The 16470-nt window shown below is 37.4% G+C and overlaps 1 protein-coding gene across 1 annotated transcript in view; it reads left to right on the top strand.

The window, feature by feature from the left end:
• Window positions 1-16470, top strand: part of TBC1D14 (TBC1 domain family member 14) — a 62694-nt gene that overhangs the window by 30747 nt on the left and 15477 nt on the right. The window contains exons 4-11 of the mRNA XM_066317233.1: window positions 2905-3023; window positions 5607-5689; window positions 7696-7813; window positions 9317-9423; window positions 10275-10355; window positions 11778-11872; window positions 12875-12946; window positions 14240-14368. Of these exons, the coding sequence (XP_066173330.1) occupies window positions 2905-3023; window positions 5607-5689; window positions 7696-7813; window positions 9317-9423; window positions 10275-10355; window positions 11778-11872; window positions 12875-12946; window positions 14240-14368 (804 nt within the window). The remainder of the gene's footprint in view (window positions 1-2904; window positions 3024-5606; window positions 5690-7695; window positions 7814-9316; window positions 9424-10274; window positions 10356-11777; window positions 11873-12874; window positions 12947-14239; window positions 14369-16470) is intronic.

Below are 16470 nucleotides of genomic sequence, written 5' to 3'. Positions count from 1 at the left end.
TTGTGGAGGCTTCAGTGTGCTTCATTGCTGTATAATACATCGTGCTCTGAAATTGCGTTCTCTTCTCACTGGACTAAAAGATAATTTTCATGAGCTTTTGTTTTCTGTAAATTTTGGTGTATTTGGGTTTTGTGGGTTTTTTTGGTGGGGAGGAAGTTTTGGTTGGTTGGGGTTTTTTCATTTTCCCTAAATAAAAAACAGTCTTGTAGATAGTATCACCAAAGGACATTTTTATTCTTTTTTGACTACCACTGAAAAGGATGAAATTGCTACAAAGGAATCATACTTGTAATCTGATCAAATGTGCCACTCCCATTTTTGTGCTGGTCTGGCTTTTTTACTGTAGGGTAGTGCTGAGTAGAACACCAGTGAATACTTGCTGAAATGCAGGGTGGGCTTTGGCTCTTTTGAGAGGTTTGTATAATTGTACTGATGGGCTGATACTGTAACCAGCCATCCATATGTAGAAATAAAACATTTTCTTAACCAATAAATTCTTGTAAGGACCTGCATAGCGGTGGTCTGGAGAACTTTGTGCTTAGCTGAAAGGGATTTCCAAATCAGTTTGCATATACAGAATAAAATTCCCATTGCAGCCCAGTGTGGACATTCTTTTCTTACTTTCCAAAAGCAATTTTGCTCTCCACTTGGCTTTCAGTGAAAGAAGACCCTGAATATAATTTTTGTAAGTCAAAATTAAGCCATTTTTCTAGAAATTCTACTATAATAAACATTGGGTGCATATGTTTTAATGTCAAATTCTGAGATGCTTTAGGGAGTAAGAGAGGTTAATATTTGACTATGTTAATTTGTGAAAAAGAACTCATTAAAAAATCAGTCTGCTAATAGAAGCTGTGAGAAAGGAAAGACATTTGCTTCATTCCTATCAGCAGAGTGGATTTACTCCACCGCTGGTGCAGCTGAAGCCCATTATGATGGTGCACTTACACACTGGTCACTCTCAGTTGTTTGTTTGTGAAAGTGACCGGTGTAAGATTACTGCCTGTGTTTTCTGAATATGCTCTCTATCTCAATACCTTTTTTATAGCTTTTTTTTTTTGCTTATTTTCTTTCTGGAGGTTTTTTTAGTGAATCACTTTGTCATCATGAGCACTGTCCCTTTACTTGACAAAGCTAAGTACTAGTCTGTAGTTTAAATGCATTTTCCTTGGTTCTTTTCCTTGTTTTCAAACTGATGTAATGCATAGCAGTATTAGCTGGTATTAATGAGCCAGACATTCCAAATTCGTGACCGTGTTTCCCATTACAGCAATGTAGTCATCATAGGATTGATTGTTGAGGCAGTGCCCAGTTAATAGACAGGGAAAAATAGGGATTTTCTGTGTCCTGAGGGTTGCACAGTCCTGTACATGAGCCCCACGGAAGTAGTTTGAGCTAGGATTTAGCTGTTCAATATGGAGCAGAAGACCAATGTGTTGGTTCACATTCATTGTATCATGTCTTGTTTTCATCTGTCCCCTTTTTTAAAGTGTGATTGGAGACAGCATTTCTGGAGGGGATGAATCCGATTTTAATTGCTGAATGAACCTCATTGTGTTGGAAACGTGTCTATTGCCCAAGGAAGTTTTGATGAAACAGAGAGGTTAGGTTGAAAGAAAGAAAGTAGTACCATCTGCAGAACTCTTTGTGCTAGCAGGAAAAGATCAATGGCTGGAACACTCTTCATAGTGCTCATTGATAGTGTACACTTGTGGTTTTCTAAATTTTATTGTAATAGAAATGCTATAAAAAAGGTGTGCATGAAAGGAAAGCCTGTGAGTTTTGGAAGTGGCAAGAATCATTATAAAGTTGAATGTAGAAGTAACTATAATGTAGATGCGATTTTTCCATAGGGTTGGCCATGTTTGTTGTGTATCACTGATACTTTGCATACTTAATGTTTACTGTAATACTTCAAGCACTGAAGTAGATGGAAGTTGTATAAAGGTTGTTTTATTCCATTAGGTCACAGTTTTATTATAATTCTTTTTAAACCAATGTTTGTCGGAAAAGTAAAAATAAAATGCTACCTGAATGCCAAGTCCTCTCCTATATTCCAAGGTGACGCAGTGTTTAAGGGTAGAAGGACCCCTGAAGGGCTGACTCTCCTCTCAGGACAGAGTCTACTTTAACCAGGTTCTCAGGGTTCATCCACCTGAGCTTTGAATGCTTTCAAGTTCAGGAGTTCTGGCACATCTCAGGCAACTTATCCCAGTGCTCCCTTTTCCTCTGGAGGCTGAGCAAGCCTGCTTTTCTTGGCCTCTCTTCATATGGCGCTTGCTGCACACCCTGACATCTCAATGCCTCTGCTAGTCTTGCTCCAGTGTGTCAGTGTCTGATTACAGACACAGGTTAACATGTTATGCTCTATTGTAGTTTAAGATTGTGCAAGGTGTTGTAACAAGTGTGGACTTTCTGTTTAACACTGATTTTAACCTTTTTTCTCTCCCCATTGTTGAGCTGTTGTGTATGAAAACAGCTTGTATAATAAAATCTTAAAATGAGATTTTAAGACATGGAGCTTGTGGTAATTTTTTACTTTAATTTCAAAACCGTGTAAATAAAAAAATAATTAATTAGGGCCTATTTTTGTACCTCAGATAGTATCTGCTGTTTGTAAAGTCCTTCTTTGTAATACTTTGTAAAAGCAGGCTGTCAGCTAGAGGAACTTAGGATGTTTTTACAAATAGAAAGGATAGAAAAAAGCATCAAGACTGAACATAAATTTTGTCATTGTTTTCAGTGTTGAGGTTACTCTAGTTGAAAAGCTTCAAAGACACTGGAGCAGGGCTGAGATGTGAAAGCATTATCTTGAAAACTTTTGTAGATCCCTTTTTAAATTCTCAAGTGCATCGTCTTGGTGCTCTCCACTCCTGTAAGTTGCCCTGTCTTTTTCTTCTCTAGGAATATGAAGAAAAAACTGGACGAGCTCAGAGACCACTCTCACCTAAACAGAATGTGAGGAAGAATCTTGATTTTGAACCACTCTCCACTACAGCACTTATTTTAGAGGACCGACCAGCGTAAGTTTTGGAAATGCCGCAGTGAGGGTCTCTTTAAAATTAACCTAGCAAAGATTTTCTAACTCAGTGTATTTGCTTACTCTAATTTCAACAGATTATTTAAAATCTAAGGTAGACTTTTTTTTTTTTCAGACGAGTGAATATGAAATTGAGTTGATTGTGAGAAAAATTATTCAAACAGAAGGAACTTTAACTCCTCTCACAAAAAGCCATTGCTCTTATTATAATTAGGATAATAGAGCTTTAGTTTTGAGTAATTTTACCTCCTAAACATGATTAAGAGATTTTTATTTTCCATGAGAGAACCTAAGCATAGAAACAAAGCTGGTATATGCTAAAGAATTTGAGAAACCAGAGTACAGTGTCCTGTTTACACAAAGACCACACCTCCATAAATAATGAAACAGTATGGTGATTGCTCTGCAGTGAGTTCAGCATCACATTTTAAGGGTTGCCAAGCACTTGATGAGCTGTTTCATACCTTTTACTGCAAGGAGATTTTTGCATATGCACACTGTCTCCAAAGTGACTTACTGGCAGCTGCTTTACCATGTTTTTCTCCTGAATTACACAAATTCAGTCATGCTTAGTCAATTTATGATCATAAATGTCATCTGGCTTTATGGGCATGACATCTGCATTTTTAGTATAGCTGCACATTGGTGTGAAGAAGTGGCATAGCACAGATCTGTGTTTTCATCAACAAACCTATATGAAAATGCTCATATCAGAGTAGTCTAATTGTAGGGTTACTTAAGTAACTTTCTGGCTTGGCTGATGGACTGTGTGGCAAGACATTGGGAGATGCAGAAAAATGTAAGAGTGATTTTTTGTTATAACAGGCTTTATTATGTACAACTGGAAAAATACATACTAGCTTTTCTATTTAAAACCTGTCTGTTAAAAATCTCTTTTTTATGGGATGAGTAATACAGTGTTCAGACAGATGGAATTAACGTTGCATTACAGGAGAATGTTCAGATTTTGCTTTCTTTCCTACTGTTGATAGAGTGAGAAACCCCTAGCAGAAAGGTATTTTTAAAACTGAAGACAATTGCAGCATCACTTCTTTTGTCTAGTGGGAAAACTGCTCTGGACAACAGTGCTGTCATCTCACTCTCACTAAAGAATCTTTTTTAATTGTTTACCTACAGTTTGCATACTATTTTTTAATGTTTAACTATTAGGCTTTGAGTAGTTTCTTTTATAAGACTTCAGACAGAAAATTGGAGTGAGATTTTTTTTTTTTTTTCCCAAAATACCTGCTCTTGATTTCACACATATTTGTAGGGCTTAGGTAAAACTTCGTAGTAAAAAATCAATAAATATGCCATAGTGCCTTTGGCTTCAACTGGAAAAAGTATTAGTTGAATTTTAATAGATACTAAACATCAACTGACATGTATGTTGCTGATGATAAGACATTGGACAAATAGTTTGAGTGGTAGAGTTTAAGTTAGCAAAACTTGACTTATTTCAACTGCCTTTCCTTTCCAAACTTCCCCTAATTTAAATAATTTCTAAAGACTTGGATTAAAAAAAAGATGCAGATCAAAGGGAAACTGGAAAGAGTAGATTGGTCTCTGTGGTTAGCAAGCCAACATTTTACCAATGTGAAAATTTACTTTTGTTTTTCTAGTAAAAATCTTGATTTGGAAAATACTCACAGGCCAGTATCACATGGTTATGTGCACATTACAGACACTGTGATTACATAAATAGGGATGCATGCTAACTGTTAATGGTGCTGGGGGCTGTCAGCTGCCTGATGTGTGACACCTTACAGGAACAGGAAAGTGAATTTTTGCATAGCTTTTCTGTTAACCGAAGATATAAACTGTTCTAGGAATAAAATACAGTGTTGTACAATACAGAAGAACAAAATAGTCATTTCCTGTTTTGATGTTTTGCAGATCCCGTAGTTGTAGGAGACGCCTGTGGTTACATTAATTGCAAATATGATTAGCTGAAAGGTCATATGTTCCAACACATGCATTTGTATGGCAGAGCCTTAATCACAAATCAAAATGTTTTGTTAGTATTAATAAGTGGAAAATATGAGTATTACTCCAGTGCCACTTGTTGCTCTAGAAGAGAGGGGAAGGAGTTAAGTCTTTAGAATAGAAATGGGGTTTCAGAGAGCAGAGGGGAAAAGGCTTGGTTAGGGAGTCATTATCTGGGTAGAGAAAGTTGTGGCTTTAACTCTTAGACAAGGTGAACAGAAAGATAAAATGCAGTCCTGTATCTTACCAGTTCAAATCAAAACCAGCCAGCTTTGTATATACCAGTATATTCTCCTTATGAAGATCAGCCTGTGGGTTCAGTTGGTTTAATAATAAAAATGCTGAAATTACCAAATGTAAGGAAATTACTCAGCGTATTTTGTGTATAAACGTAGTCATAGCTGGTCAGTGTTCTTCCCTTCTGCTGACTCTGGCAAAAAAAAGAAGATTATTTCCAAGGATCTGTTGTTCTGCTCTTTGACTGGATATTTTGAAAAGAAGCAGAGTGTGCTTTTCCTTTAGAAGTGTCTAGAATTTTATTTAGGCAGTTATGCCAACTGTAAATATTATTTTTTTTTAGGAACCTTCCTGCAAAACCAGCAGAAGAAGCTCAGAAACACAGGCAACAGTACGAAGAAATGGTGGTTCAAGCAAAAAAAAGAGGTGATGGAATTTCTTGTCTTCAGAGGAGAAAAGTATAGGGGTATTTGACCTGGAATGCACTTCTGTCAGTCTGTTGCTCTGTAATATGAGGGATCCCTGCCTCCTCTCAAAAAAGCATTGCACCCAAGAGAGAGGAGCCAAGGTGGTTGTGTTGAAAAGCCCAGCTCCAAGCTGAAAAGAAACGGTCTTGGAATCCAGCAGGAAACAATTTTTTAAATCCGTAACTCTTAAATGAGCGGCATCTATTTGTGGGTTTAAAAACTTGGTAATATATTGAAGTAGATTGTTGGTAAAATTAGTGAAGACTGCACTTAAAACTGCACAATATTTGTCAGTTTTATGGTGGAAACAACCTGTTCAGGCTGCAGTTCATAAACACATAATTTTCCACATAGGAAAATGTATGCAGTTATGTTCATTTGATAATCTCTCACTGAAAATTTACAGCTTTCTCAAGGACTTGCTCATAATTTCTTGCCTGATATTTTTCACAGAGGTGTCTTAGTGACACTGTACTGTGAACATGAGGTAGAGGTGATGGTAGTGGTTTCTTTTGGCTGATATTTTTGATCATCTGGGTTTTCTGATTAAAAACAAGTATTGCAATAATAGATTTGGACTTGGGTTTTGCATTCAATGGGAGCTGCTGGAAATATTTTTTTCCAGTTGGCCAGACCCTTGAACCAAATGAAACAGTGAGAAGGGTGGATGAACACAGGACTTACTTGCATTCTGCAATTTGCACACTAACAGAAATATCCTCATGTGATTTTGGACATCATAAATCTACCAGTGAAGCCTGCAGTGAAGTTCTAACCTCATGTGATTCCTGTTCGATATACCTACTACTGTATGTGTAGTGTAAAGGAGTTTCCCTGTTCTTTCTTTGCATGTAGGGTGGGTGAGTTGGGAAAATGGGATGATTGTTAGGCAATGGACCAGGCTGATGGGACCAGGTCATTGAACTGGACTATGTCATTCTGTCCAGATAAATACCATGACAAACCCATTTTCCCTAAAGCCACTCCAGATGAACAGCTTTGTAGAGCAATACATTGTCTAGAGGTCAGGAGATCAAAGACTGTAAACACCCTCTTGTTGGTTAGAGAAAAACTGAAAGCCTGCATTTCAGCAGGCTTGCAGAGCTTCTATTGTATCTAGGCTGAAAACATTGAGGCAGTTGCTATGGTTCTGCTCAGACACAGCTTCTGAGGGGCTTTAAAGTGGACCCATCAGATGGAAGGTGTCTATTCCAAAGACCTTGTTCATGGGACATACTGCTGTTCTTCAGTGAGTTCTGCTTGCCAGGGGAGCACCTCATACTGTGGGCAGCATGTGAATAATACACACCCATGTCCTGCTGTAGAGACTGCCTGCATTTGTCTAACAAATTTGCCAGAGGAAAAAGCAGTAGTTAATAATGCAGGAAGAAATCCTGCGTGGTAATTCAGAACCACAAAATACCTCTAAACAAGACATTAAATATGTTTTCTTGTTAATGAACTGAAAGTTTCTGTTTGGGATGTGTAACATTTAGGTTATCCATATCCAAAGTAGCATCTAGATGTGGCTCTTAGGATTTCTTGACAGTAATAGAAGAAAGAGAACAAAATAAAAAGTTGTATTAATTTGGCCTGTAGTTTTGAGTCTGCCATAAGAAGGGTGGGGCTTTCTTAGGAAATACTCTGACCTGTTCTACTAGGTGAGGCTGTTGGCTGTCTGAGGTGCCAATTCAAAGTTAATAGTGTGGTTAGATTTGAAGAGTCAGAGAAATCACACACAATCTAATTCCCTTTGTTCCTTCTGTTGAAAATGAAACTTATAGTTCCAGTTTATTCTTTACTCACATTTGCAATCACTGCTCAGCTTGGGAAATTTTCAGAATTTGACCAGTCCACTGTACTTTATGGTGAACACAATGTGCTTTACATGGTTGTGTTGCCATGACTAACTGAATATTTAGTTTCTGGTTTTATTAACTTAAAAAGGAAATTCCTTTTTCGCAGAGCTTAAAGAAGCCCAGAAGAGAAAGAAGCAACTGGAAGAACGCTGTAAACTGGAAGACAGCATTGGCAATGCTGTTTTAACTTGGAACAATGAAATCTTACCCAACTGGGAAACTATGTAAGACAGTATGTTATATTGAGTTTTAATTAAAAATTGCAGTCTATATCCTGAAGAGAAGCTGCAAAATTAGGAAGTGTAATTTTTAAATGGTCTTGGAGGCCTCTGTTAGAAAATCATTCTTGGACAGCTACAAAAGAAATAAGCAACATCTTTATTTCTACAAAGTGGTTGGAAGTGATGCAGTGCTAAGTCTTATTACTTGTCTTTAATGAAGGCTCAAGATACTCAGAAACTGTGAAGCACTGAGGAGTGATCTGTGGTAGAAAAAAGGCATAGTACTTGAACATCATTCATTTATCAGAAATGAGCTGTCCTTGACTGTTTGAGCTGTTAATGTAATATTAATGTAGATTGAAGTGCGTGAATGGTTTATGAAGCCTCTTTAATTCTAGAATGGTATTCGTGCTGGGATAATCAAATGATGGAAAAGAGAAATAGGGAAAAAGTTATTTATATCAAGTGCTAGAAGATTTCCTCCAAAGACATGGCACAGGCAGTTGATAAAGTATCTTGGTGGTCTTTGTTAGTCATCTTAAAAAAACCAGCCCCCAGTGCTCAAAATACAACCACCACAACACAGCACTCAGAATTGCAATTTGCTTAGCAATGAAATTCAGTTATACTGAGAATATATATTAAAAACACGAACAGAATTTGTTGGATAAAATGTTTCTGGAGAATCAAAGTAAAGTAAACTTAAGTCTAAACTAATGGTAGATTTACATGTGCTTCTTTAGTATTTGAAGATGCATCTGTTATGGTTGATGTAAAAATGAGGTCACCTTTTCCTTTATTGGTTTATGAATTTAGAAGTTCCCCAACGTATTCACTGTTTTACATTTTAGTTTTCAGAATCGACTGAAAGATAAACAGATTGTTTTGGTTTTGCCTCTTTTCATTGGCGCTTAGGTGCTGTTTTGTTCCTCCTCCTGGGCTCTCAGATTGCTGAACATCAGCTGTGTCCATTTCAAAGCCTGTTTTCTGTTAAAAAAGTTACCTAAAAAAGTTACTCCTTGTCACATCTTCACGCATTTTTCCAGAGGCACAGAAGTGCAGGGATAGGTGGGAAGCTGTATGTCTGTTTGCACAGCAGGGTGATGATAGAGGCCAGAGGGTAGACTTCCATAACTTGTTCCTGTATTTAGCCTTGTATGGAGCTGTCCAGTCTTTAGCATAGACAGTGGCATAGCTGTGGACTTCCTTTCCATTTGTTTACTTTTTCCCTATGATTTTTGCTAATCAAGTGTGGCTGCAGATTATATGTATTGTGACTGATGTGCTTCTGTCAATATAAAGCCATTGCATTGGAAGGAAGAAAGATTTCCTTTGCAGTTCAAGGCAAAATAGCACTAAAGAATGCGTGTATGCAAGTTGTATTTGATTTCTTGGGCTGTTGATGTTAATTTTGGTTTGAATCCTATCAGCAGTGGTAGGAGGATATATTTGCAATTCAACTGGCAATGAGATACTACTTAGGATAATCTGTTTTACTTTCAACAGGTGTTGTTCCCGTAAAGTCCGAGAGCTGTGGTGGCAGGGCATCCCACCGAGTGTGAGAGGCAAAGTCTGGAGCTTGGCAATTGGAAACGAGTTAAACATCACCCATGGTGAGCTGCTGTTTTGTCAACAATTTTTACAGAGTGAAATAGCAAGGACACATTCTTGTATCTGTTGTGGTGTGGGTGTGAGGAAATGTTATCTAGTTATGCTTTTTTGATGCTGCTTTGATGTGTTTTGTTCAAAAATACAGCGTCTTTTAATCTTGGAGCTGTTCTAGGACTGCTGCTGTAAATTGTTTCTGAGTATTGCTATGATTGTGTCTTGCTTTGATGTTGGATGGAAATGGTCAGAAATAATGACTCAAGTTTTTGGTTTTCTTTTTGAAACATAAAATTGTTGTTAATTTTGAAATGCCTATGAGTATGTGTATAGTGTCTTTCCTTTGATTTCAAGCAAGACAACAGGTTTGTAAGAGATTAAAAGACTCCTGGCAAAATTGGTACTTCAATTTGTGAAAATAAAAATAATCTATTACTTCTGAGTACAGAAAAATCCCGCTCTGAAAGACTAACTTATGTAATTCCAACATGGAAATGTGGTAAACTGCATGCACTCCTGCTGTATTGTGCTGCTTTTCTGTGCTTTGCTTAACTACCTTGGGTGTAGTTCTCACATGTAATTTGTTAGACTTTCCTAATTATCCATTCGGACTGTAATTTTAAACATCAGTGTTCTGCAAGAAAAAGCAAACAATTGAATGTAAAATGCAACTTGGATTGCCTTTCCTTTTTGCTTAATATGAAGTTAGCAGTGAGTGGAACATGTACTACAAAACTGTAACCCAATAAAAAGGTCTGCTGCTGTTAATGCCTAGGGCAGCATTGCTTATGTGGTGGGTGGTTAGTGGACCTGAGCATGTACAAATAGTGGACTTGGTTTTGTGTTTTTGTTTTTCCAGAGCTGTATGATATTTGCCTGGCTCGTGCCAAAGAGAAGTGGCGATCACTTCGTACAGGAGGGGCTGAAGTAGAATGTGAAGGTATGCTTTTTGTAAATTATTTATCCTGTGTCACAGAATAAGACATTTTGTAAACTAGTTCCTTAAAATGAAATCACATACTTTAAACAACAATAGCAACAAAAATGAGCTATAAAGTTGTGTTCTGGTAAAAAGAAAATGTCTTTTTGTGAAAGCAAGGGATAGCTGTATTTTGCTCAATGAAATTCTGCTGTTGTACAAAACACACTTGTTCGGGTTTTTTTTTATAAACAGTCTCTGGGTACAGTTCTTATTTTGATGCAAATTTGTAGGAAAACTACAAATACTAGTTTGGGGATTATCATTTGAATTGCAACTAAAATACTTTTCTGCATCTATAGCTTTGGGATTGCAACTCAGGTTAGAGCAGAAAATTGCATTTAATCCTTTATTGCAGCTTTGAGCTCAAGTCATTGGTGTGTTTCAGAGAGCAGTAGTTTTTGTTGTTGCAGACAGAGTGTTTGAGATTTACTAATTAATTGGAAGAGCTGACTGATTTTGAGAGATTATGAAGCTACATGCAAATGATTGAACTTGCCTTCAGTAAATGATTATGCTGAGCAGAGAAAAAGAAAGGAGAACAAACATACTGGCATTTATCAGCAGAAAAATATTTTTGATTGGAAATTCCCACTTTGTTCCTTTAAGACTGTTTATATCTTAAGATAACATCTTGTTAGTATGTTTAGTAGTACCTTAGTATGTTTCCACCTTCCTCTTGAGCTTCATTTTCTGGAGTGTAGGTGCTCATGTGATTGATACAAGCATTGTCTAGTGACAGCTTGCTCAGTAAACAGCAGTAGGTAATTCCCAACTATGCAGAGCAGACATAATCCCAATAAGACACCTTGATGTTATAGAAAGAAGACTAATGTTATAGAAATACACTTGGGATGACATGTGTTTCAGTTATGGAGAGTGTATTACAGTGTTAGTAACAAGATCTACAAAGACTAAATAAACATGAATCTGAAGGGAGAGCTTTCACAGTAGTAGAGATAGGTGGCACTTTAGAACTTCCCTCTTCCACCACAGCTTTTCCACAGAGGCAGCTGCTTCAGGATCCACTGGGAAGCCTTGTTGGAGGTGAGGGGGGTCACAAGGTAACAGGCTTGTATCTGTTCAATGATCTGTCAGCAGATACAGGAGAAGTGCCTGACCTGCCTTGCCCTGCATCTTTCCCAGCTTTGCTTCCAAACATACTGAGGGCCAGTGGGCACTGTAGGATTGCTCTTGGTCAGGACTTAATTTCTGCTTAGCCTGTCTGCTGAATCTGAGGAATTGTTCTGTGTGTAGCTTTATTCCCTAGCATTTACCTCAAAATAAATGAACTGTGCAAAAGGTAAACCTTACTGGAAAATAAAAACAAGAGCGAGTGTACACTGACCTTTGTAATAAATGTAGTAACTTTGGCTTTTGCAGATGCTGGGTTTTCTGCAGCTGACAGAGAAGCAAGCTTGGAGTTAATAAAACTGGATATCTCAAGAACTTTTCCTAGTCTCTGTATATTCCAACAAGTAAGCAATGTTATGTTTTGTCTTGACATCTCAGGGAAATTAAGTTTGCATAATCCGGCCTGTCCCTTGGTTGGAACAGACTGTTGAGTTCTGAAGGAGCACACATCTTGAGAGGATAAAGTTCCTAGAGATTTTGGAAAACTAGAAATAATCTAGAGGAGAGTAACATCAAGATGCATGCAAAACCCCAAACTGGTAATCAATGTGATTTATCTAACCTAGTTCATGCTGGTTTCTGTCTGTTGAAGTGAGTGCTCCAAAGTCAGTGAATCAACACTGCTGGTTATAAATATACAGTGAGAGAGGACATCTCAAACAAAGTTGGCCTTTTTTTGTTTGATGCAAAACTGATTTACCTTGGATGGTTTTGGTATGCTTTAGTGACTCAATTTAATCAAATTTTGTCCTTCTATGCACAGATTTCAGCAGCCCTGTAAAAGATTTAGATTGTGATAAATCAACATTTTTAGGCAAAAAAAATTTTCCCTTTGGAAATTCTCAGTCAGTTACAGTACTCAGTGCAAGATATGGCAGCTGTTAATAGTCAGCAATGTGGAATTATTTTTAGCTGTACATGTCCTTCTCAATATGCTCTTTCTGTGTTATGGCATATTGTTGTTTTGACTGTTTTGTTTGTGGGTGACTTTTGCCTCCAGTCTCAGAGACAATTATGTGGTTTGCATTATTGCTCTACTTTCTTGGCACTATTGCCAAAGTGCTGCTGAGCTGTAAGGAATCTCTTAGGCTTGCATTCCTATTGTATAAGTATTTAATATGTAATCAATGTATTGGATGAACTGTATGTATCTGTAATAAATGGGGTTTGGAGAGTTGTTTCATTCTGTTAAAGCCAAAATTATTTGGAATAGTTCAGCTGTTCTGAGCTACAGTGGGAAAGTGTGTCCTTTCTCAATAGTAATAGAGACCATCTGTAGCACTGAAGTTTTTTTAACACGCTTGTTGTATAATCAGATGTATTGTGCTCTTTTTGTTTAATTATAGGGTGGCCCCTACCATGACACGTTGCACAGTATTTTAGGAGCCTATACTTGTTACAGACCTGATGTAGGCTATGTAAGTGAAGAATTTATTTTTTCAGGGGTGGGGAGGGAGATATTTTTTAGGGGGAGGAAGGATTTTATTAATCAGTCATATTTAGACCAGTGTTAAATGGTTTGGGAGGGAGGGTTATGTTTGCTTTTTTTTCTATTCCAGTGCATGCTTGAGAAGCATCTATAACATTAATTTTGCTGGATTTAAGCTTTCTATAGGTTAAGTAATTTAAAAACTCACATTTGTACTGAAAAGTACATAATTTCAAAATTGGAATCAAAGACAAGGTGTAGTTATGTCCTTATTGTTAGTATCAGTCTTACTGAGACTGCTGTTGAATTGAAATGATTTGCATTTCTGTGCCTTTGCACTGTGAGTTTCTGGACCAGTCTCTAAAGCAATGCCCATTGAAGCTACATGAGCTCAGTCATAGTGTTTGAAGTAGTGATTATGAGAGAACTGAGTAGATTTGATTTAGTCTCTGTATGCAGAGCAGGGTTATACAGAGAGGCTTATTCTTTTTTCAGGAGCAGTTTTAGACAAGGCAGCTGTAGAGAGGGTATGTTCCTACTTCAATAATAATGCTTGGCAAGAGCTGCTGAACATGAGTGCTGGGAAATGAGACAAAGGGCAGATCTGCTGCTGTGCTTTATGTGGCACAGCAACAACCTGTTGTGTTGGGAAGGAGCTCGTTCCTCAGGTTTGCAGGAATGGCAGTCACACCTTGCTCCACATGACTCCAATGGCAGTACTGCACCCTCAGGGTGAGAGATGTTTGCCTGCATTCCACAACAGACCTTGCAGAGAAAGGGAAACAATATCATGAGCTTATGGTAAATGAAACGAGTATAATCTTAAAATGGTTTTGTTTATCAAATGAATCAGTGCAGTTTTCTTTAACTACTGGTAATTTATTGAAAAACAAAAGTACAGGCTTTGTCACTAGGACTCAAAGTCCAGCTTTCCACAAATAAGAATCTAGATGACCCATCCCTAGGAGAAAAGGGATTACTTCAAAACACCTTATTCTTCAAAAAAAAATCTTTATTTTTTTATATTTGAAAGTGTTGTCAACCTAGCCTGTCGTAGGAGTTCAGCTTGGAGTCTTTGAAAGAAAGCAACATGGGAATTGCTAGCGTCTGTGCACTGAACATGTGATATCAAGGGGCACATGGGTTAAAAAAATCCTGCTTTTCTGAACATTTCTCAGGACGCAGCAGCTCAGTGAGTGCATCAAACACTAATGAACACAAGGACAAAATGAGCCAATATAATATAGTTACTGCTAAAGGGTAACATTTCTCCTTTCTTCAGGTGCAGGGCATGTCATTCATAGCAGCTGTATTGATCTTGAACTTGGATACTGCAGATGCCTTCATTGCTTTTTCTAACCTTTTAAATAAGCCCTGTCAGATGGCATTTTTCCGTGTGGACCATGGCCTTGTAAGTATGCAAAAAACCTACAGATGAAATCAACATGCTGTGGATAATGTGTCGGAAAAGTTTAAAAAAATAAAAATTGATTATTTCAGCAGCTTGGAAAAGAAATCAGAATTTACTTTAAACAAACACACTTTTGTTTTACTTTATAAACAAAAAAACTCCACCCCAACACACATATGCAGAATCCCTCACAAAAGTTAAACCCAACCAAAGATCACCCCATCAACCTTTTTGAACAAGACATGTGAATGAAATTGTTGAGTAGCTATTCTGTGATGCTCACAGAATAGTTATGAGAATATTACTGTAGGTGGTTTTCAACAGTGCTGCAGTTGAAAGCTGAAAACACCTTAATATAAATGTCTTGAAAGTACTTTTTATCATAGGCTAATAGGTTGCTAAAAACAGACTGTTGCAGGGAGAACCAGGTTTTCCATATCTTCTGTAGCAGCTGTGTTTGAGTCCTAGAGGCTTCTTTTCAGAGAAAGAAACCTCTGACCCCTCAAGTTTTTATTGGGAGCCTATTGCGTGCTTTTCCCTGGAGTCTCTAAAATTCCATGTCAGCAGGTACACTAGCAGAATAAGACACATCTTCTCAAATGTGGTTTTAATTTGCTTCAAAGGTAATTTTGTGTAAAATATATGGCATTCTGTATTTCTTTCTCACTTACCTCTTAGCATTTTGGAAATAGGCTCTGCATCTTAAGAGTTCAAATGCAAGAAATAAAGCAAGGGAAAGGGTGATGACAGCAGTCACTGTTGTTGCTTAAAAAGTAGACTCTAGAAACACTATCATTAGTATTCCTGCTTGAAATAGTATTCCTGCTTGAAAAGTATTCCCTGTTCAGTCCCTAAATTTCATCAATTGTAAATACCATGGGAAGATGTGCCACAGGGCAAACAGCATTGCTAGGAGCAGTATCAGCTACCTCCATAACAGTGCTTCGAAAAAGAGGACATGCTCATGCATTCAGTGTGTAAATATGGTTTTGGTGAAGATGGCTTTGGAATTGAATTGGACAGAATAAGATAAATATTTTTTTAGCTGAGCTAGTGGGGTTTGCAATTCTTTCAGATAGTGCTGTTCAGTTTTGTTAGCCTGGCCAAATAGGGACTATGGGATAAATGTGTGCTTACAGAGGGCAGAGATGTTGACATATGAAATATTAATGTCATGAAAGCAAACCCATGATTTAACATTACAAGGAAAATGTCATCTAATATATTAAAGGGACTAGTGACACTTGAAGTGAAACAGTTTTTGCTTTCTATGGTGAAAATACTAATCTGCAGTCTACCCTCATCTTTTTGTGTCAGCTGAATAAGCAAATGCCGATTTGTTGTATAGTAAATTAATAAAAAAATAATACCAGCATAAATTGTTGTGTGAATAGTAGTAATTTATACAGGTTTATCTTGACTTCTTTTGTTAGTCAATTTTATTAAACGATACTGATTTTTTCATTATCACGAAGGAAATGTCTTGTTGAATATGGATTTCATCAAAATAGCTACTTGTACTGCTGCCCACAATGCTGTCAATATAAATGACTGTAGCAGTTATGTGTAAGATCCTGCCTCTACAGTACTTTTTGAAAGTAGGAACTTCAGTAGAACTGTCTTACAGTGGTGCCAGCAGATTATTTTGAAAGTAGGACTGTCTGATGCATTACCTGCTTCATTTATACTCACAGGTCTCATAGATGCTTGGATTTCATGCATTTAAAAATCCACACTGACAGGCTGTTTCAGGGGTACAGTTCTCTAAAGTGGGTTCTTGGATTTCTGGTGTCATGTTTGGCATGAACCTGTTTCTCAGGTTCAGAGATTTCAGTAACTTCAGTTATTTTTCTAGCCCACACCCATCTTTGATTGACTTAAAGCCTTATACTGACTAACAGGCTCAGGTGTTCGTCACTGTTAATGAAAGTAGTCCACCATCTGTCACTTCAGTCAGAGGAAATGGGAAATAGTTCTGTAAGGACATTAAAAAAACCCTTGGAAATGAACTTTTGGTCCTTTAAAAGGATTTCACACAGAGGTCTCCAAAAGGATTCCTTTTCTCTTTACTGTTGCGATGTTTTGGAGAGAAATATGTTGTT

The sequence above is a fragment of the Sylvia atricapilla genome, chromosome 4 (genome assembly GCF_009819655.1).
Source record: "Sylvia atricapilla isolate bSylAtr1 chromosome 4, bSylAtr1.pri, whole genome shotgun sequence".
In the NCBI taxonomy this organism is placed as follows: Eukaryota; Metazoa; Chordata; class Aves; order Passeriformes; family Sylviidae; genus Sylvia; species Sylvia atricapilla.
Note: the sequence above shows the minus strand (reverse complement) of the source record. Positions and strands in the feature narration are given on the sequence as shown.